At 46.3% G+C, this 20441-nt stretch overlaps 3 protein-coding genes across 9 annotated transcripts in view; all 3 read right to left on the bottom strand.

Moving 5' to 3' along the window:
* Positions 1–335: 335 nt before the first annotated feature.
* On the bottom strand, positions 336–6484 carry LOC147914094 (platelet-activating factor receptor-like). The gene has a single exon (XM_087446335.1). It carries the CDS (start codon positions 2868–2870, stop codon positions 1875–1877), a length of 996 nt encoding a protein of 331 aa, XP_087302461.1. The 5' UTR covers positions 2871–6484; the 3' UTR covers positions 336–1874.
* Positions 6485–6607: 123 nt separating this feature from the next.
* On the bottom strand, positions 6608–10010 carry TMEM35B (transmembrane protein 35B). Its single transcript, XM_087446336.1, has 3 exons — positions 9863–10010; positions 8169–8349; positions 6608–7190 (listed from the first exon to the last, which is right to left on the bottom strand). The coding sequence occupies exons 1-3, from the start codon at positions 9968–9970 to the stop codon at positions 7015–7017; spliced, it is 465 nt and encodes a 154-aa protein (XP_087302462.1). The 5' UTR covers positions 9971–10010; the 3' UTR covers positions 6608–7014.
* Positions 10011–11428: 1418 nt separating this feature from the next.
* Positions 11429–20441, bottom strand: part of ZMYM6 (zinc finger MYM-type containing 6) — a 42270-nt gene continuing 33257 nt past the window's right edge. For 6 of the 7 annotated variants that reach the window (XM_087446328.1, XM_087446332.1, XM_087446330.1 and 3 more), the window contains 2 exons: positions 14989–15133; positions 11429–13384 (listed from right to left, as the gene is read on the bottom strand). In XM_087446328.1, the coding sequence (XP_087302454.1) occupies positions 11553–13384; positions 14989–15133 (1977 nt within the window). In that variant the 3' untranslated portion in view covers positions 11429–11552. Of the gene's footprint in view, positions 13385–13764; positions 13820–14988; positions 15134–20441 lie in introns of all 7 variants that reach the window. The other variant, XM_087446334.1, reaches the window with a different exon arrangement.

Raw genomic sequence — 20441 nt, 5'->3', positions numbered from 1 at the left:
GGGTAGGCCCCGTGGCTTAGCGGTTAAGTGCACGCTCCGCTACTGGTGGCCCAGGTTCGGATCCCGGGCGCGCACCGACGCACTGCTTATCTGGCCATGCTGAGGCAGCGTCCCACATACAGCAACTAGAAGGATGTGCAACTATGACATACAACTATCTACTGGGGCTTTGGGGGAAAAAAGGGAAAAAAAGGAGGAGGATTGGCAATAGATGTTATCTCAGGGCCAGTCTTCCTCAGCAAAAAGAGGAGGATTGGTTAGCTCAGGGCTGATCTTCCCCACAAAAAAAAAAAAAATCTCTTAAAAAAAAAAAAAAAACTATGAACAGTTGCTACCCCTGGGGGACCTTTACTTTCTATTTTACATTTTTCTCTATTGCTTTGAATTTATTTTTGTGAAGATGTATGACTTTTAAAATGTAAAAGAAAAAATTTAAAGAAGGAATAAGGGACCAATGAAAGGTAATTTATCAAAAATAAAAGAAGGAATTTATCAAACTTACTATTAGAAGGCAAATTCCACAACAGGACCTGAAGGGCAGTAAGACATGGTGGCTGATTGGTGGACCCTTCCTGACCCAGCTGACTCGGCAACATGAACATGCTGCTGTCACTCATAAGATCTAACTCCTTGAGACCCAAGCAGTCTTGCTGTGGGGCCCCCAATCACACTGCTGAGGAGAGGGAGTGGTTCCCTTCCCCACTTAAAGCCAACTGCTGAGAAGTCAAGGCACAAGGAATGAAAGCACTGGCGGCCAGAGCCATTGGCAGGGATTTGCACCCAGTGACAGAGTTCCAGCTAAGCTGAAGTGGAGGACAGCAAGTCGGGCCCATCTCTGTCCCCGCTAATAACAGGATGGATCTACAACTAAGTCTTGGCACAGTGGACGTGAAGGCAGAGTTGCAGGTATCCAGCAACAGCAGAGGGAAGCAATCATCAGGAATGGGTCAGAAATGCATCCGGGTAACACAAGCTTGGAGAATTCCAGAAACATTTGAGGAAAATCTACCAGAGTGAGTGTCTGAGTGAGTCCTTGAGCATTTTAAGCTAATGATACTCAGGTTTCATTCATTCAACTGATATACCGAGGTCGTACTAGGTGCAAGGCACTGTCGTAAGCACAGGGGATACAGCCGTGAATAAGGTAAACACGGAATTTATTAAGTTGAATTGGATGAAAATAAAATTGCCAATATTCAATCTTTTTGGATCTACAAAAATAGCACTTTCTTATGGATCAACATAAATACATTCTGGCAAGAGAGAAAGAATAAAACCAATGGATCACCCAATTAATTGCTTGATTATAATTGTGAAAAGAGCTATGAAGGAGCAATCAGACCTAACCCAGTAGTGTGTGTGTGTGTGTTGCTGGTCAAGAAAGGCTTTCCTATAAACAGCTACTTTTGAGGAAGTGAGGATGGAGAGGAATTAACTTAGTAAAGGAGAGAGAGGGACATCATTCCCGGCAAAGTCAGGTGCACCAGCCTTGAAGGGTAGGAAAGCGGTCTGTTCCAGGAACTCAGGTGAGTGAACCGCGGAGAGGGGCAGAGATGGTAGATGCCGGGAGCGAAGCAGGAGCCAGATCAGGCAGGACGTTGTAGGCCATTTTAAGGACTTTGGTTTTTATCCCAAGAGATTTAAAAAAAACAATGGCATATTATTTGTATCCAAAAGCCGGCAAAGTCTAGGGAACATTCGGGTTACAAAGAATGTTCTATCCCGTTTTTACAGACGAGTCCAGTGGTCTACAGCTACTCGGCTAGCATGGTTGCGTCAGGATTGGAATCTAGGTCTTTCCAAAGGGCTTTCTCCACCGAGGATGCCACTGGGAGGCTGGCAGAGGTGAAGCCGGCGGGGAGGCCAGGGCCTCTCTAGGAGGAGGCCAAGGAGGCCGCGTGCCCCCCGCGCCCCGGGCGGCAGCTCAGCGCCCAGCAGTCCTGGCGGAAGCGGCGCACGGAGAAGCAGTAGATGAGCGGGTCCAGGCAGCTGTTGAGGCTCAGCAGCGCCAGGCTGAGGGTGTGCAGGACGTCGAGCGTGGAGGCGGCCCGGCACCCGCCGCCGTCGCCGCCCGCGGCGCCCTCCCGCCCGGCCACCCAGGGCGCCAGCAGCAGGTGGTAGGGCGCCAGGCAGAGGGCGAAGACGAGCAGGAGGCCCAGCACCATGGTCCTGGCGGCGCGCCGGTGCGGGCCGGCCGGGGCCGGGCCGGGGCCCGAGGGCGCCGCGAGCGCCCGCGCCAGGCTCACGTAGGCCGCGAGCACCAGCAGGAAGGCGGCGGCGAAGAAGGCCACGGTGGCGTAGGCCAGGCCGGCGCGCGCCCAGCCGTGCTCCAGGCAGCGGGCGGCGCCGCCCGGCCCGGGGCGCAGCGCGTGCGGGGCGGCCAGCGAGGGCGCGGCGCAGGCCAGGCCGGCCAGCCAGGCGGCGGCGCAGGCGGCGCGGGCGGGGCCCCGGCGGCGCGGCGCGAGGCGGGCGGCCGCCCCGGGCCGGGGCCCGCGCACCGAGCCGCAGCGGCACAGGCTGATGAGCGCCGCGAAGGCCACGGCCGCGTAGGTGGACACGTAGTAGGCAGCCCCCGCCGCGCGGCAGGCGGCCTCCGGGAAGGGCCAGTGGGCCGGGCCCAGGTAGTAGGTGAGCCACAGCGGCAGCGTGAGCGTGAAGAGCACGTCGGCCAGGGCCAGGTTGAGCAGGTAGAGCCGCAGGGCCCGGCCCAGGCGCCTGCCGCTGCGGACGAACACCGCCAGGGCCGCCACGTTGGCGGGCAGCCCCAGGCCCAGCGCCAGGGAATAGGCCGTGGGCACCACGATGAAGCGAGCAGGGTCATCCCAGGGGCTGCAGCCGCCAACACCCGGGTCCCCAACACTGCTGTTCATCGCGGACCTTGGACTAGGGAGAGGAAGAGGTCGCTGTGGAGGCTAGCCACAGAAGCCCCGCACACCACTTTCCCCGAATCCCAGGCCCCTCTTCCTCAGTCGTTGCTGAGGCGACACTAGAAACAAGGAAGTCCATGTGAGAGGGGAGGAGGACCAAGCTCAGCCCGCACCAGCTGGGGATGGAGAGGAGGGGATGGACTCGAGCGTTACTTGAAGTAGAATGGGCTTGGTGACAAGCTGTGGGAAATGAGGAAGGGGCAGGAGTGCCAGCTAGCTTGGAAATTTCCCTCCTTGGTGACTGGGAGGGTGGAGGTGCCCCTCACAGGTGGAGTAGGGTTCAGCCATGTGGGGGGACGGGCATGTGCAGGAGGCCAAGCAAGGCTGAGCCAACAGGGAGTTCTGGAGAAACCAGGCTGGAATAGAGTTCTTCCCAGAAAAAGCCCAATCCTCCCTCCTCCATGTGCCATCCAGACCAGTGGGGGAGGGAGCCAGGCATGGATGGAGGAACAGTCTTATGATGCAGTGACCTGGAGGACAGGCCCATGCATAGTGACCTTGGACTTGCCTGGTGACGGTCTTCTGGGGCTTGCCTGGAGCACCTTGGGCAGGGCTGAAAAGGTTTCACAACTCTCAGGCCTTCCACCTGTTTCCTCTCCCCTTGCCTTTGGACCACCAAGAAGTCCTGGGTCTGATTCAAAGCTTTGGACAGCAAAGCAAAAAGAGCACAGGCCCAGGAATCAGGCAGATTCTGGATACACACATTTATTTGCCATGTGACACTGGGCAAATTACTCAGCTTCACAGAGCCTGTCTTCTGTGCTGTAAAATGGAGATTAAAATGCCTACCTCACAGGGTTGTTGGGAAGATTATGAGAAAACATAAGTAAAACTCTGAGCACTGTGGCTGACCCTGGGGAGATACTTCATAACCATTCGCTTCCTTCCCCTCCAGCAGCACACAGATAAATGTGTACACCCACACAGGCACCCCAAGCAAACAACACAACACAGTGACATCCGGGTGTAGTCCTCTTCTCTGCCCAGGGGGCCTAAGTGCACAAGCCAATGTCCTATTTTTGGCACACAGTCACACTCCATGGTGTCCCAAAACTCGGTCCTCCGATACCATAATTTGTACTTCTGCCTTTGACTCTCAGGCTCCAGTCCTTTCTGGGACCCTGAGTGAGTGTATTCCCTTTTCCTCCTCCCTCTCAGCTCTGTCCAGCATGGCTCTACCCGCCAGCTGCCACACCCTGAACATCTCCCAGCCATCCCACCAGATCATTCCTCTCTTACCTCTCACGGTTCTGGCTGCTGCAGCTCTCTCTGGGGCCTGGGGGCCTGGCTTTAAGGAGCTGAGACAGAGCAGAATCCACTCCCACCCACACATCCCAGACCCTCCCATCAACCAACTAATCCCAGGGACACCACATGAAGAATGGGCCCAACAGCTGGAGCTAGGGCCCACCTGTGACAGCTGTGAGCTGAGTTTGTGGGATGCGGCCAGGGCCCCAAGGGAAGGGAGTGTCATTGCAGGGCAAGGGGGCACAGGGAGGGCGATAGAAAGGTGTAAGGAAGGCCTCGCAGCTGACTGTCACTGTGCTGCCCTGACCAAGGTTCAGGCTATGGTTTGGAGGGTGCATTTCTGGAGGCCTGGCTTCCCCCTGGGCTGAGGAGGCATTGCTGGAGCTCCTGCTGCTGTCAATCCCAAGTGCTCCTCCACACCAGCTGGCCAGCCCATTCCTCCAGCACCCTGCCTTTCCTGCAGCTGCTGGGTGGGCCCTACAGCCAAACACAGGGGCCCCATAGCTGCTAATCAGCTTACAGGCCAAGCCTTGGTAAACAGGAGCCCTCGAGCTAATGCCAGCTGTGAGAGGTTTTACTCAAAGTCCAGGCTGGCTATGGCAGGGGGTAGACATGCTAAGAGGCCAGGATCCTAGGGCCTCCAGGCTCTACTTCCCTGGGCTTCAAATTTTTCATGGAGAGGGGCAATTGTGGAAAGCAGCGCAGATTTAATCACATCAGACAGATCATCCCATCTACCCTCAAGTTGAAGAGAGCAGGGGTGCCATGCCTGCCCACTTCCGACTTTGGCAGCTGGTACAGTGGAAAGCGTGGGTTCTGGAGTCAATCAGGCCTTAATTCTAGTCTCAGGTCTGACACCTAGGCACTTAAGCTTTCTGAATCCTTTTTCTCATCTGTAGAACACACCGCTATTTAATAACAAATGCTCTTTAATAACAGCATTTACTGAGCACATATTATGTGCCAGGCACTACTGGAAACACCAACTCCCTAAATCCTCACAGCAACTCTATGAAGTATTTACCATTATTATCCATATTTTGCAAATAAGCTAGTAAGTGGCAGAAACCATCATGTACCCCCTCCCTTCGTCTTTGCTGACCAGTGTGGGTAAATCTTAACTAGTCTAAGTCCATCATGGGAATTCCATTCTCCTTGCCAGTGATTGGTCTAGGAATGGAAATGTGACATAATTCTGGCCAGCGGGATGTGAGCAGAAATCTAGGGGTCTTCTAGGAGAGCTTTCCTCTCTCTTTTCACCTTGGGATGTTATCTAGAGCTGCTCCAACTATTTTGCAACGCTGAGGGCCAATCAATTGAAAGCAGCAGAGCAGAAAGGTGAAAGAACATTAGTCGTTGGTATCATCATAAAGCAGCCAAATTACCCAACATTGAAACCGAAGCTATGTTATCTCTGGACCTCTTATGTGAGAAAAGAAGTTTCCTTATTGCTTTGACACTCTGTATACATAGTATATGTATACCACTACATACATATGTACTAATATACAGGTACTAATATATGTGATAGATCTATAGATGGATTGCATCACTGCGCTTTCGGACACAAGAAGAAAAGACCTACCTAAGAGTGCCAACTTGCCTGAGGTTCCCAGCTAGCCAGTCAGAGCAGAAAGTACCATTCATAGTGAAGATGAAATGGAGTAATATACAGAGAACTCTTTTACCCCTGTAGGCTCTCAAAAGCCATTGTCCCTGCCCCCAAAGCAACTTGTAGGCTAGTGGCTAGAGTATGTGCACAAATAAATGAACTCTTTTTCCTATTTTCCCTTATGGGAGGGACACCACTTCCCAAAAGGCCCCCACTGAGATGAAGATGGTTGGTGGTCCTAACATGGTCACTTTCCCTGGAGAACTGTCACACAGACACCCTTCTGACTCCCTTGGACCTCTGGGATTCATCCCAGGCTTCTGGCACTGCTTTAACATGCAGCATCCCTTGGAGATGGCTGTCCCTGCCTCCGTGTAAGTGTCCAGGAAGCAATGCACTGAGTGCCCCACCTCACCACCAGAGGCTGGCAGTTTCCAGTCCTGAAAATGATATTCACTGCCCATCTTTGTTAGCTCTGCCAATCTAAAGTGCACAATGAGATAAAAAAGAATGGGCGAGAATGCCTTGTGTGGCTCAGAAGGGCAGAGGCAGAGGCAGGTACTTATACTCTGCCATATTCAATGTGTAAATTTTAAGTATGTAATAAAAACCTTAAAAACGTGCATGCCTTTTGAACCAGCACCCTCACTTCTGGGGAAAGAAAATAAGTATGCGAAGGTGATTTGCTGTGAGGTTTACAATAGCCAAAAATTGAGAATAATCCAAATGTTCCTCAGTGGGGGCCTGAATAAATACATTACAGTACATCCTTACAATGGAATACTACACAGCCATTAACATCAATGAGGTAAAATAGACATGGAATGGTGTTACTGTATATTAGGTTTAAAAAGCAGGTAATAAAGTAGTATATATGGTCTCATTTTCATTAAAAAAAATATCTGTATAAAGGCATAGAAAAAACTTGAGAGGTACAGTTATATAAAGGAACTGAAAGCAGTTACTTGAGGGCATTAAAATTTTGGGTGATTTAAATTTTTCTGCTGATTTTCTGTTTTCACATGACACGAGGAATGCTAGTATGTGTAACACGTACCCTCAAAAAAGAGCAGTAAATGTCCGAGACAGAAAGCAGGGCCAGGCAGACAAGACGTCTATTTCAACACTGGCCGACCCTGGACATATTGGTAATAAGGTGGTAGACTGTGTGTGTTCCACCATGTTCCTGCTGTGACCGTGACATGGCATGAAGAGGCGAGAGACACTCTACTCCCAGGATTCCTTGAATGCACCTGGAGTCTTCTTCCTAGTGGGTCTGACCAGCTGCTTAGTTTGGACCAAGACCTGGCAGATATCCAGCAGCAGCAGGAGCCCCAGGCACACGATGGCTGGAATGCAAGTGTTCAGTGACTCTTTCAGAGACGCCAAAGTGAAGAGAGCCCCTGGAATGGAAAGTGAGGTCCTCAGGCTCCCTGGGGGCACCCAGGAGATCCAGTAACTCAGGGCTCTCCAGGCTAGGCTGACCCCCTCCAGCGCAAGCCCTCCCATAACACCCCCCAACACACACACCCTAAACTAGCTGCGCTCATCTCTCTGGCGTCCCAGAGAGAACAGAACTGGGAATCAGAAGCTTCTTGAACTGATGTAGCCCCTTCTCAGAGGGCAAGAAAGAAACAGGAATCATCAAGCCAAACAGGGCAGGCAGGTGGGTAGATGGGCATTTTGGAACAAATTCTCACTGATGCTTCTCCTTTCTTAATCCTACTGGAGGAAAGGAGGCCCACGGGTTGGTGGTGGAGGTGTGGGAAAGATGTGAAAATGAGGGAAGCTCCAGACACGGAAAGAACGCCTGGGGGAGGGGTGGTAGTGGTGGCAGCAGTGGTGAGACAAGGCCAGGGGATACAGAAGAGCCTGAAGACGGCTGGCCTTGGAAGCAGCAGCTGTCTTTGTACATCAGCAGTTCCTGTGGGCAGAGCTGCTATGAGGGGGCCTTCTAGGACTGCCTGCCACAGGAAACTCTCTGCCTTTCCGTTCAGGGGGCCCAGCTTCCCTGCTCTCTGTCCCCACCTGCCAGACACATAAGTCCAGTGGCAGCTGCTACTCTATCCTCTCATCTCAGGGGTAGGGGTGGGGAGAGAGGGTTAGGGTCTTTTAGGTTACAATACATTCTTATAATGGAATACCATGCAGTCAATTGAATTGATGAAGTAGAATGTATACTTGACATAGAAGCATGTTATGGCATACTAAGTTTAAAAAGAACATGTCCTAGTCTGAAGACCATGGAAACTGCAGTACAGCAGGGAGTGCTCCTGGTTCCAGAGAAACAGAAAAGGAAACAGCCAGATGTTTCTATCACACACACACACACACACCCCACCGAAGTCCCCACTTCCCCAGCCCCGTTGCACCTCCCTTACCCATCATGAGCAGGGTCAAAAGCAAGTTACTGATCTCTTGCAGCATCGGTGGGCCCAGGACCAGCAGCAACCCAGCCAGCAGTTCCAGCCAGCCCACAGCCGCTTGGTAGCTCACGGGATCTGGCTGGTAGCCGAACACCTTCAACGGGAACACCTCAGCGAACTGCACAAACAGGGCTTTCTAGGGGCAGCAGGGAATGCCTGTCAGCCACACTCCCCAAGATCCACTGCCCAGGTGCTCCACAGGGGCTTCTGTGCCTGTGGCCTCAACTCTCCCAACAAAGGAGCTTCTACTCTAGGTCAGGTCCAGGGCTGAGGTCAGCCTGGAGGGGACAGAGCCTCCCTGCAGGCTGAGCTTTGGAATCAGGAAACAGGCTTTATGCCCCAAAGAGAAGGGCTGGATGGTGGTGCAGAAGTGGACTGATTTTCTCCCCAGATTACAACTCAGCCCCAAATTCCAGGAAGAGGATGCCAGGTTTGGGCCTTCTCAGCTAGTGCCAAGGCCTTGGGAACACCACAGCTTCTCTTTCTACCTGGCCTGGTTTCTCTTCAGGCTACTGTGCAGAGAATACTTCGAGGCAGGGGAGAGGATGGAAGGGCAGATTGTTACTCATAAACAGATTCCACTCTGAATATCATATGCTAGGTCCTGAATCCCATTGCAGTAGACACGGGGGGTGTTGAGGGGGCTTCAAGTGACTTGCTGTGTCAGGCTCTGTCCTGGGCCACATGACAACTTCACCCCAACCCTCAGGCTGGCTACCTTCACCTGCTCCCCCATCTCAGATCTAGCTCCCCTACTCAGCGCTGCAAGGAAGAAGTTCTACGCCATCCAGCTCTGCGGATGTACTTCCCCAAACAATCCACCACCCTAAATAGGAAGGAAGGGGAGAATCCAGGCCTGGGAGAGGAAGGCTGGCAGGGGTCTCCAAGTGTGGCTTATTTCAAGGGCTGAGGGGGTTTGGTGGACATCAGTGGATGAAAGCTTTCCTGAGAGTCTGGAACAAGACAGGAGGCCAAAGGGCGACTTCTGGGCCTCCCTCTCAGGCTCCATGGAAGGGCTCTCTGGATTCTAAGTTAGAGCGTCTAGTTTGGGTCCTGCTTCCTAACTAGCCTTGTGGCCCAAGCCTGACATCCTCTTCCTGGAATTTGGGGCTGAGTTGTAATCTGGGGAGAAAATCAGTCCATTTCTGCACCACCATCCAGCCCTTGAGTAGATACACGCCACCTTCATGGCGGGTTTCCTACTCTGCCAAGCGGGGATTAATAACCCCCTGCCCCAAGAACTAATAACCCCACCCCCACCCCCCCCAAATTCAAGCAAAAGAAGGAGGGGACGGGGGCGGGGAGGGAGCTCGGTCCCTTTTGCATTCCGTCTTCCTCCCCCAGGGTCCCGGGGCATGCCCCCTCCGGGTCGAGATGTGCCCGGGCCGCCAGCGCTCCGCTGTTAGGGGATGTGCCGGCCCCCTTCCGTCTACGGGAGATCGCAGGACTCGGAGGCGCTCCGCAGGAAGGGCCCACGTTAAGCCGAGGTCCAGGTGCTCTCCCGGCTCCAGCTCCGTCTCGCCCGAAGGCAGGCGGCTCCGCGGGGCACGGGCGCGGGCAGGGCGCCGCGGTCACGGCGGGTAACGGCCCGGGCCGCAGCCCCCGCCGCCGCACGGTCGATCCCCGCCCGCCCCCGCCGCGCCGCTCACCATCTGCTCCGACGCGGGCGCCGAGATCCGCTCCGAGAGCTTGGCCGCCCCCGTGAGCGCGAAGAAGCCGCCCAGCAGGACGCGCAGGGCGGCGAGCGGGCGCGCCATGGCCGCGCGGGCCCTCCGGACGTGGGCCGCCCCCGCAGGCCAGGCCCCGCCGAAAACCCGCCCCCGCCGCCGCCCGGTTCCACCCTCCCCGGGGCGGCGGAAGAGCCGCGCCGCAGCCTCCCCGCCCTCGCCTTCCAGGGCCGTCGCCACCGTCTCGTTTGGCCGGGCACCGGGTGCGGGAGGACACGGCGTTTGGGGGGGCATCCCCATCTCACAGATGGGGACACTGAGGCCCACTGGCTCTTAGCTGACTAAACGGGCCACTCTGAATTCGGGGACCGTCTCTGTCTCCCAGCCAATACGGACAGAGTGGAATCAAACATGGGTATCTGGCCTGTAACAAGCACAAGACCGGGGCTTCCTCTTGCCACACTAGTTTGCCATCTGAGCTGTGAGCCAACCCCAGGGGGCCTTGGTCAATGGGAGTAACGCCCTATGAGTTCTGAACACGCCTGGCGCATAAAGAGCTCAAAATGTTATTTGTAAATCAGTAATGAAATTATTAGTAATAAATCAATAACTAGTAATTATCAATTGTTGTTCTTGGCTATCTTTGCCAGAATTATACTGTCCCTCTAATTTCTCTCAGCTGAAATCAAACTGTGAAAGGTGTTTGAAAATTCAGATACTTGTGGCTGTGGGAAGAGAGGCTTTCGCTGAACAAAACCCTACAGGCCACTCCTGCCCATCTGCTCTTCCCTGGAAATCTGTCTGGACCTGGATGGGCAAACTATGGGCCAAATGTCCTTAGCTGTCTGGGTTTTTCACTCCCTCCTCCTTCCCCAGCTAACAATGTTTGTTTGTTTGCTGTCTGGGTTTTTCACTCCCTCCTCCTTCCCCAGCTAACAATGTTTGTTTGTTTACATTTTTTAATGATAAAAAAAATTTAAGGCAGCTTTCATGACACATGAAAACTATATGAAATTCATATTTCAGTGTTCATAGATAAACATTTTTATTGCAACACAGCCACACTCATTTGTCTATGTACTATCTACAGCTGCTTCTGTGCTGCAGCCGCAGAGCTGAGTAGCTGTAACTATATGGACTGCAAAGCCTAAAATACTCACTATGTGGCTCTTGATGAAAAAGGTTTGCCAAGCCCTGGTCTAGCGGGCCACAAAGGCCCCTAACAGGGTCTCAAACGCTCCTGCTGCTTCCATTTCCTGTTAGCCAAGCTGCTTAGATCTTTGTTTTCTACCTACTCAACTTGCTGGGGTAGGTGACTGGCTGGCTATAAAACTGAAGTGTCCTATCATGTGCTTCTAAAGGTCACGCAGTTTCAATACCCAGGTGTGCTATTCATATAAACTGGACCCGTTCATTACCTACATCTTTGTCACTAATCCAGATTCTTCAATCAATCAGTAAAATAGCTAAATTCTCTACCTTGGACTATTAAAATTATATATAATTAAGTATAAACGCATAATTATTAAATTCCTCAACAAAAAGAAAAATTATTAAAACACTTATTTAATCACTGAAAACAGATATCCACATTAGGAAATTATATTTTAGGATACTTATACAAAATTTAACACAAAATTATAGACTTTGATAATAAGCAATATCCATGTTACTATTCTTTCTCCTTTACTAATTTTTCTATCCTTGGAATTAAAGATGTGACTGCAAGTCTTAGGGCCGGGCCAGAAACCAACAGATTTCTTTGCTTTGACTCAGTCAAAGCTGAAAATGTAGCATCACATAAATAAACAGTTGAAAAAGGCAATAAAAATTTCATTGACTTTTCATGGAGTTCTGGGTAACTTGTCTTTGCTTTGATCCAAAACTGAGTTACAGACATTGATTTAAATACTGATTGTAATCCTAAATCTGAAGATAACTGTGCTAGTTTTTCTTCTTCAAAGTCCGTGAGATTACTATTTTGGTGATTCATAAAAGGATTAGTTATCCACAAATTTCCTGAACGAAAGTCTTTTTCTGGTGGGTAACAGTCATTGACCATTTGAGAAAGTCTTTCCAGGTGCTCAAAAATAATGCTTGCAATACTTCTCATGTTTAAGCCTGATGAGTTTGAGAATTCAGAAAATGAAGGAAACATGTCATAATCATTTTCTTGTGTGCGTTTCAACCACTTTTTTAACTTTGCTTTAAACACATCGATTTTATTATACAAATTGAAGAGAGTAGTCATAGTTCCTTGGAGACTTAAATTTAGTTCATTTATAAGTGAAAAAATATCTGATAAATAGGCCAGCTTCGCAACCCATTCCTCGTCAAGAAAATACTTGGCCAAATCTGAATGCTTTTGATTTAAAAAAATTTCAATTTCATGTCGTAATTCAAATAATCTTGTTAAAATTCTCCCTCTTGATATCCAACGCACTTCAGCACGAAGTGGTAAATTCACATGCTCAGACCCCATCTCTTCACACAAAATTGTTAACATACGTGAATTCAATGCATTGCTCTTTATAAAACTTAAAATTTGTGCTGACTGCAAAAGAATTTCATGTAAGCATGGAAACCACTTTTCTCCTGCTAAATGTTCACGGTGAATAAAACAATGTGTAAATGCCACTGTATTCATGGCAACTTCTTGAATTTTTGCCCTTAAACCAGAACACCTGCCAGTCATGCTTGCAGCCACATCTGTACAGAGACCAACACAATGTTTCCAATTCAGAGATCTACTATCAATGTATTTATTTATTAGTTCAAATATTTCAAAACCAGTTATTTCAGAAGGCATTTCAATGCAACATAATAATTCTTCTTTTATATCACTACAGTCATAATCAATGAATCGAATATAGCACAAAAGAAGGGTGATATTGGAGATTTCTGATGACTCATCTACCTGAAGGGCAAACCACTTTGACATTCTGACTTTTTCAATCAGCTGATCTTCAATGTCTGCAGACAGTTCATCAATCCTGTGTCCAATTGTATTATTAGAAAGAGGAATGGTGTTCATTTTGTCTCCGGCACTTGAACCCAAAACTTCAGAACACATTTCTACTAAATATGGTTTAATTAATTCTTCAGCAATAGAAAATGGCTTCTTGCTGGCAGCAATTTGGAAAGCAATTAAATAAGAAGCTTTCACAAGTGACTTTTCAACTAGTAAACACTTTTTTAAAGAACTGTTTTGACATTCCATTTCAAGAGATTTTTGTTCAAAAAAATCTACGGGTTTGTTTTCTAATTCTGAATGTTTTGTCTTCAAATGATGAGAAAGATTTGCTGGCTTCATGTTTTCAGTGGATAAGATTTCTCCACAAATGACACACTGTGGCCTTGGTGAACTTTCTTTTGATCCCGGACAGATAATAAAACCAACTTTTAAATATTCCACATCGTAAGTCTGGAAAAAACCTATTCTTTTTTTCTTTGCAGGTGGAGACTCAAGTTCCATATCATTTTTCTCATTAGGTATAGGTAAATCTGAATGAAATATTTGAATCACCGTTATTTTCAAGAAAAATAAGCAATATTCTTTATGTTTTTCCTCACACATTTAAAATTTGTATTTTTTTTACTATTTACATTTGTCTAAAGAATACACTACTTAAAGTTTAAACACAAGCCATATTTCCATGATGCCATTAAAAACTGAATTTCTCCTTTGCCCAAAAATTGGCCATTGACTGAAGTAAACCTGTAGGCTGTGGTACATGAACTAGCAATGCTGTGTGTTCAATAGATTACTGGAATTAGGGCTGAAGTCCACAGAATACATCAAATTAAGAATAAATTATTTTACTTTAAAAAAGTTCAGAAAAAAAGAGAAAACAAATGTTGCAAAAAGTTAACATTTGGCGAACCTAGATGAAGGGTATACTGGTGTTCATTGTGCCGTTTTTTCAATCTTGCTGAATTCTGAAATTTTTCCAAATTAAAGTTGGGGAAAAAAGATAAGGGTTAATTATTAGTTTTAATACTCAGTCTCAGTGAGGGTGCAGAGAAATGAATGCTCTCAAACACTGCCGGTTGGAGCATAAATAGATATAACTTTTCAGGAGGGCAATTTCACAACACGCATCAAAAGCCTTAAAAATCTATGATAGCTTTTGAATCTGTAATAAATTAATTAGACAGATGGACAAAGATCCACTTACACAGTTTAACTCAGCATTGTTTATAATATTAAAAAACTAGAAGCAATCTAAATGTCCAATCTTAGAGGGATGGATGTGTTATATACATTGGAATCTATGCATCCATTAAGAATCTCAATGTGTACTTAAATGTGTATTGACATGGAATGTTTCTAATGCAATGTCAAATGAAATAGTTTACAACAGTATATAGAAAATAATCCAATATTTAATCTAGAAATTCAAAAAAATGTATAGCACACAAATGTAGAGTAACTTGTCTTTGCATTGATCCAAAACTGAGTTACAGACATTGATTTAAATACTGATTGTAATCCTAAATCTGAAGATAACTGTGCTAGCTTTTCTTCTTCGAAAGAAACCACACATATAGATGTCCATAGCATATTATGTGAAGTAAAATTATTAAAAACAAAAATCAAAAAATGCTTTAGACAGAGTAGGCTATGAATGATATTGAAAATATAAGGGTAGTGGGATTAAAAGAAGTTAACATGGATTGGTGCAATAGTTCACAACCTTTTCCAGTATGAATTCAAATAATTTTCCTGATCACCAGTACCTCAGACATACAGTTATACTTTTAGTAATGAACCAATCAATTCACAGTGTTTTAAAAAAAAGCTAAAGTTAAATCACTAATCCTTTTAAATAAGTTTGTATCTTAGTAATTATAATAACTTGTCTGTACATTTGAAAAACAGTAGTGCACACATATAGGACACGTTCGTCCACTCTACACAATGCTTTGTGTGCATATGGATTCAATTTAGCAGTTATTAGTGTTAATGATATTCAGAGTATGTGATCTAAGAATTAATGAATGTTTTCACCTTTAAGAAATTGTCAATGACTTTCTTTTCCTTTCTTAAAAAAACAAACAAAACAGAAGACAAACTTTCTATAACTGGAAAGCACAAGGACACATACCTGTCTGACACTCCTTGTGTTGTGTATGTGGTTTGCAAGAAGTGGCCTTGGTCTGTGTGACAGGCTTGCACAATAATGCTTTGTTCTTTAAAAGCCTGGAAGACTGGGGAGATAGAAGTTTCATGGCATCTGTCTGTGTACTTCCCTAGTTAAAAACAAATTCAGAAACGAATGAGCGATTTTTTTTAGTACCTTACCACTGACTATAATTGCTATCAATTGAAAGGTGACATATATCAAGAGAAATATAATTCCTCTGAAAGACTGGTTGCGATAAAAGAAGGCACTCTGGAAAATATACACTAATTCCTAATTCTTGTAATGAGTATTATCAGTTCCATTTATTGCTTTTTAAAAATACTCTGCCTATAGTAAGTACGATCAAAACAATGAAAACAATCTTTGCTGAATAGGACAATTGGTTATTCAGAAAAATTAGATCTAGCCCAGACCATGTGCAAAAGTATATTCCATATTGATTAAAGACGCAACATGAGGAAAATAAAACTTTAAAATCACTGGAGAACTTTCAAACAACCATAACATGGAGAAAGCATTCTCAAATAAAACACCAAAGAGTTAAGAGTTAAAAACAAAGTAAAAAAGATTAATACATTTGACTACCTCAAATTTTTTTTGCAAACAAAGGTCTTTATAAAACAAAGTTGAAGGATAAGCAACAAGAGTGAGAGAATATATTTAAAACACGTTTATTCATTCAATAAATATTTACTGAAGGTATACTACAAGCCAGGCACTATTCTAAGCCCCGCGGATCAGCAGAGAACAAGATCAAGTCCTGCTCTTATGGGCCTCACGTTCTAGAGGGAAACACAGAAGATAAACAAGTAAAACAAACATATAATGTATAATTCCTGGTAGTGATAAATGCTGTACAAGACATAAAGTGGGGTAAGGGAATGGAGAGTGATGGCGTGGAGGAGGACTAATTTTGGAGTAACATTTGAGCAGAGACCTTCTGAATATTCAAAAGAGCAAGCCATGCAAAGGCCTGAGGTCAGAGGATTCCAAGCAGAGGGACTGTAGGTATAAAGGCACTGAAGTGGGAAAGAGCTTGGCAGGCTTCAGGAACATCAACAAGAACAAGGCTGAAATTAAGGAAGCAGGGGCTAAAATCATGGAGAGGCAGGCAGAAGCCAAACTGTACAGCATCTGGAAGGTCTTAGCTAAAATAAACAAGAAAAAATTAGGATTGTATGTTATGTGTGTTGGAAAGCCACTGAAGGTTATATTTAAATTTACTTTTTAAACAGGTAATAGATGCAATAATTCTGAATTATGTAATAATTCATAAGGTATGAAAGTGTATACATGAAAAGTTAAGTTTTCCATGCCTGTCTGCCATCTATCTAGACTCAACCTTGAACATAACCACTGTTCCCAGTTTCTTATACATCCTTCTTGAGATGGTCTATGTAATTAAATAAGTTGCCTCTGACTACAAATGGTAGCATATTAGTATCAAGATTCAGCACCCTGCATTGTCATGTAGCAAGCTCTCTTGGAATATATTCACATAACTTTGTATAAAGCTGCCTAGTAACAGCTTTATACACTGAATGTACCACAGGGAATCTGAAGAGCCTCTGCTGCTGAATTTTTAAATGTTACAAATCTTTTGCTATTATAAACAATGCTATAATAAATATCCTTACACATAAATTCCACATGTGCTAGTATATCTATAGAAAAAGGTCTTATCTTGGTTGCTGGGTTAAAAATACATTAAAATCTGTATATTACAAATATTAAAATCATACTTTTGAGAGAAGTCAAGATGGCGGCGTAGGCAGACTCTGAACTCACCTCCTGCCGCGGACACAGCCAATTTACAACTACTCGTGGAAGAATTACCCCTGAGACAGAACTGAAAACTGGATAAGAGCAACTCCTGCAACAACGGACAATCCTAACTGAGTTAGAAGGGGCAGAAACTCCCTTCTGGAGAGGAAAAACGCCGCCTTCACAAGCCGCCAGCGTCATGGCCGCCCGGGAGCAGCCCACGGGTACGCAGCCTCCCTGGAGGCGCGGGGCCCTGAGCCCGGGAGCGCCCCCGCTGTGGGCATTTTGTGGACCCAGCACAATCGAGATGAGTGGCAGAATATCTGACTTTGCCTGCTACTAAAACATTGGGGAGTACCCCCAGAAAAGCTGGTTCACAAAGACATTAAAACCGCCTCTTAAAGGGCCCACGCACAAACTCACCTGTTTCAGAAAGCAACCTAAAATCACCAGAAGGAAAGGTGCAGTGATTTGGTGAAAAGAGACTCACCTAATAGGCCCTGAGTGCATCTCGGTGAGATGTGAGACCTCTCCAGGGACTGGGACATTGGCGGCGGCCATTGTTGTGGCCTGGTGTGGGCGTGCTGACACAGATGCCATTGGAGTTCTCCCTGAGGCCTGCTAGTCCAGGGTCTGCCCCACCCGCTAGAGCACCGATTTAATCCAGCTCAGCCAGGGCAGGCAGCCCACCCTAGAGACTGGCCCCACCCAACAACAAGCCCTCAGGCAACTTGTGGGCCTGCATAGATTGGTGACTGGATTCTCTGCAGCCTGGCAACTGAGCCGACTTCAGTGGGGCAGGGCGTGCACAAGGAGAGGGTGGAGAGTGTGGGACGGTGGTGGAGTGTGTGGGGCTCCCGCCGTGGAGAGACTGGGTCCGCTTTGGGAGGTCGGGGCACTCACACGGGGCAGGACTGTGTTGACTGTGTGTGTGGACCTGTGGGTGGTGGGACTTGTCAGCTGCAGAAGACTTGTGCTTCTCAAAGACCCACATAGGGGGTTTGCCCCACCTTCCAAAGCCTGAAACAATTGGGTTCCCCAGTGCCTGAGGCCAGCCCCACCCAGCTGCAATCCTCAGAGAGCTGACAAGAGACCTAAAGGCTGGAGGCTTATAGCAATTGTAAGCCCCGGAGCCTAACAACCTGCCACACTAGGGACCTACTCACTTAAAAGAAATACTGCAACACAAATGTGGTATTAGAACTTACAGCCAACTGTGCTGGGGCTCCCCACAGGTGATAAAGAGACTGAAGGACCCACAACAACTACAAGCAGCTAAGCATTTCAACAGCTGGCCAGGAGCATAACTCGGCCTCTCTGGGCACCTACAGGGAGAGCAAATAGGCCACAACAGAAGGACACATGTAGCCCACATAGGGGTCACCCCTGGAACCTTGAGAACTGAGGGAAGCACACTGGAAGCCTCCTAAGCCATCACTTACATAAGGTCACCTATCCAAGAGCAGGAGACGTAGCTGACCTACCTAATATGTAGACACAAGCACAGGGAAACAGGCAAAATGAGAAGGCAAAGGAATACATTCCAAGTAAGGGAACAAGACAAAACCCCAGAAAAGGAATTAAGTGAAACAGAAATGAGCAACCTATCCAACAGAGAGTTCAAACTAAGAGTGTTAAGGATGCTCACTGATCTGGGGAGAAGAATAGATGAACTCAGTGAGAATGTCAAGAAAGAAATGGAAGATATAAAAAAGAACCAATCAGAAATGAAGAATACAATACTGGAAATGAAAAATTCACTAGAGGGACTCAAAAGCAGAGTAGAGGCTACAGAAGAACGGATCTGTGAGCTGGATGAAAGACTAGAAGAAATTACCCAAGCTGAACAGGTAAAAGAGAAAAGAATTAAAAAGAGTGAGGACAGTCTAAGGGACCTCTGGGACAACATCAAGCACACTAACATCTGTGTTATAGGTGTCCTGGAAGGAGAAGAGCGAGACAAAGGGGCAGAGAATCTATTTCAAGAAATAATAGATGAAAACTTCCCTAACCTAAGAAAGGAAACAGACATCCAGGCACAGGAAGCACAGAGAGCCCCAAACAAGGTAAAGCCAAAGAGGCCCACACCAAGACACACCATAATCAAAACGTCCAGAATTAAAGATAAAGAGAGAATCCTAAAAGCCACAAGAGAAAGTCAAGTTACATAAAAAGGAAACCCCATAAGGCTATCAGCTGACTTCTCAGCAGAAACCTTACAGGCTAGAAGAGAATGGCATGATATATTTAAAGTGCTAAAAGGAAAAAACTTACAGCCAAGAATACTCTACCCAGCAAGGTTATCATTCAAAATGGAAGGAGAGATCAAAAATTTCCCAGACAAGCAAAAATTAAAGGAGTTTGTGACCAAGAAACCAGTGCTACAAGAAATGTTAAAGGGACTGATTTAAGGGGAAAAGAGAAGACCACAAATAGGAAAAATTATCTATTTCCATGATAAGAGGGTAATGGATACAAATGCACAAAAACCAGGTTAGATATGATATCAAAAACATAAAAGGAGGGAGGAGGGGAGTTAAAGAGTAGAGCTTTCAGACAGGGGACAAACTAAAGAGACCATCAATTCTGTATAGAAGAAGAAAGGAACAGAGAAGGACTACTAAAACACTGAGAAAAAAAAAGTTAAAAAATGGCAGTAAGTACATACTTATCAATAGCTACTTTAAACGTCAGTGGACTAAATGCTCCAAGTAAAAGGCATAGGGTGGCTGATTGGATAAAAAAACAACACCCATATATATGCTGCATACGAGAGACACACTTCAGACCTAAAGTCCTTCCAAACTGAAAGTGAAGGGATGGAAAAAGATACTCCATGCAAATGGCAATGAAAAGAAAGCTGGGGTAGCAGTACTCATATCAGACAAAACAGACTTTAAAACAAAAACTGTAAAAAGAGACAAAGAAGGGCATTACATAATGATCAAGGGAAAAATCCAACAAGAGAATATAACACTTGTAAATATCTATGCACCCAATGTAGGTGCACCTAAATATATAAAGCAATTATTAACAGACATAAAAACAGAAATAGACAGTAACACAATAATAGTAGGGGACTTTAACACTCCACTGACACCAATGGATAGATCATCCAAACAGAAGATCAATAAGGAAACATTGGCCTTAAATGATACACTAAAACAGATGGACCTAGTAAATATATACAGAGCATTCCACCCAAAAACCGAACAATACACGTTCTTTTCAAATGCACGGAACATTCTCCAGGATTGACCACATATTAGGCCACAAAACAAGTCTCCATAAATTTAAGAAGATTGAAATAATACCAAGCATCTTTTCTGACCACAACGGTATGAAACTAGAAATCAACTATAGGAAGAAAATCAGAAAAGCCACAAAGACGTGGAGATTAAACAAAATGCTACTAACAATGACTGGGTCAACGAAGAAATCAAAATATACCTGGAGACAAATGAAAATGAAAATACGACATACCAGAATTTATGGGATACGGCAAAAGCGGTTCTAAGAGGGAAGTTTATAGCAATACAGGCCTATCTCAACAAACAAGAAAAATCTCAAATAAACAATCTAACAATGCACCTAAAGGAACTGGAAAAAGAAGAACAAACAAAGCCCAAAATCAGTAGAAGAAGGGAAAT

Source organism: Ceratotherium simum, chromosome 22 (genome assembly GCF_057802395.1).
Source record: "Ceratotherium simum simum isolate JZ-2026a chromosome 22, ASM5780239v1, whole genome shotgun sequence".
Classification (NCBI taxonomy): Eukaryota; Metazoa; Chordata; class Mammalia; order Perissodactyla; family Rhinocerotidae; genus Ceratotherium; species Ceratotherium simum.
The sequence above is the reverse complement of the archived record's forward strand: the minus strand, read 5'-3'. Positions and strand labels throughout refer to the sequence as shown.

Bases quoted from the DNA above. Each gene is read 5' to 3' on its own strand.
- LOC147914094 (XM_087446335.1), bottom strand. From the start codon at position 2,870: ATGAACAGCAGTGTTGGGGACCCGGGTGTTGGCGGCTGCAGCCCCTGG.
- TMEM35B (XM_087446336.1), bottom strand. From the start codon at position 9,970: ATGGCGCGCCCGCTCGCCGCCCTGCGCGTCCTGCTGGGCGGCTTCTTC. The intron at 8,350-9,862 runs GTGAGCGGCGCG...TGCTGCCCCTAG, and splicing joins CGCCCGCGTCGGAGCAGATG to AAAGCCCTGTTTGTGCAGTT. The intron at 7,191-8,168 runs GTAAGGGAGGTG...TTTCCATTCCAG, and splicing joins TTTGACCCTGCTCATGATGG to GGGCTCTCTTCACTTTGGCG.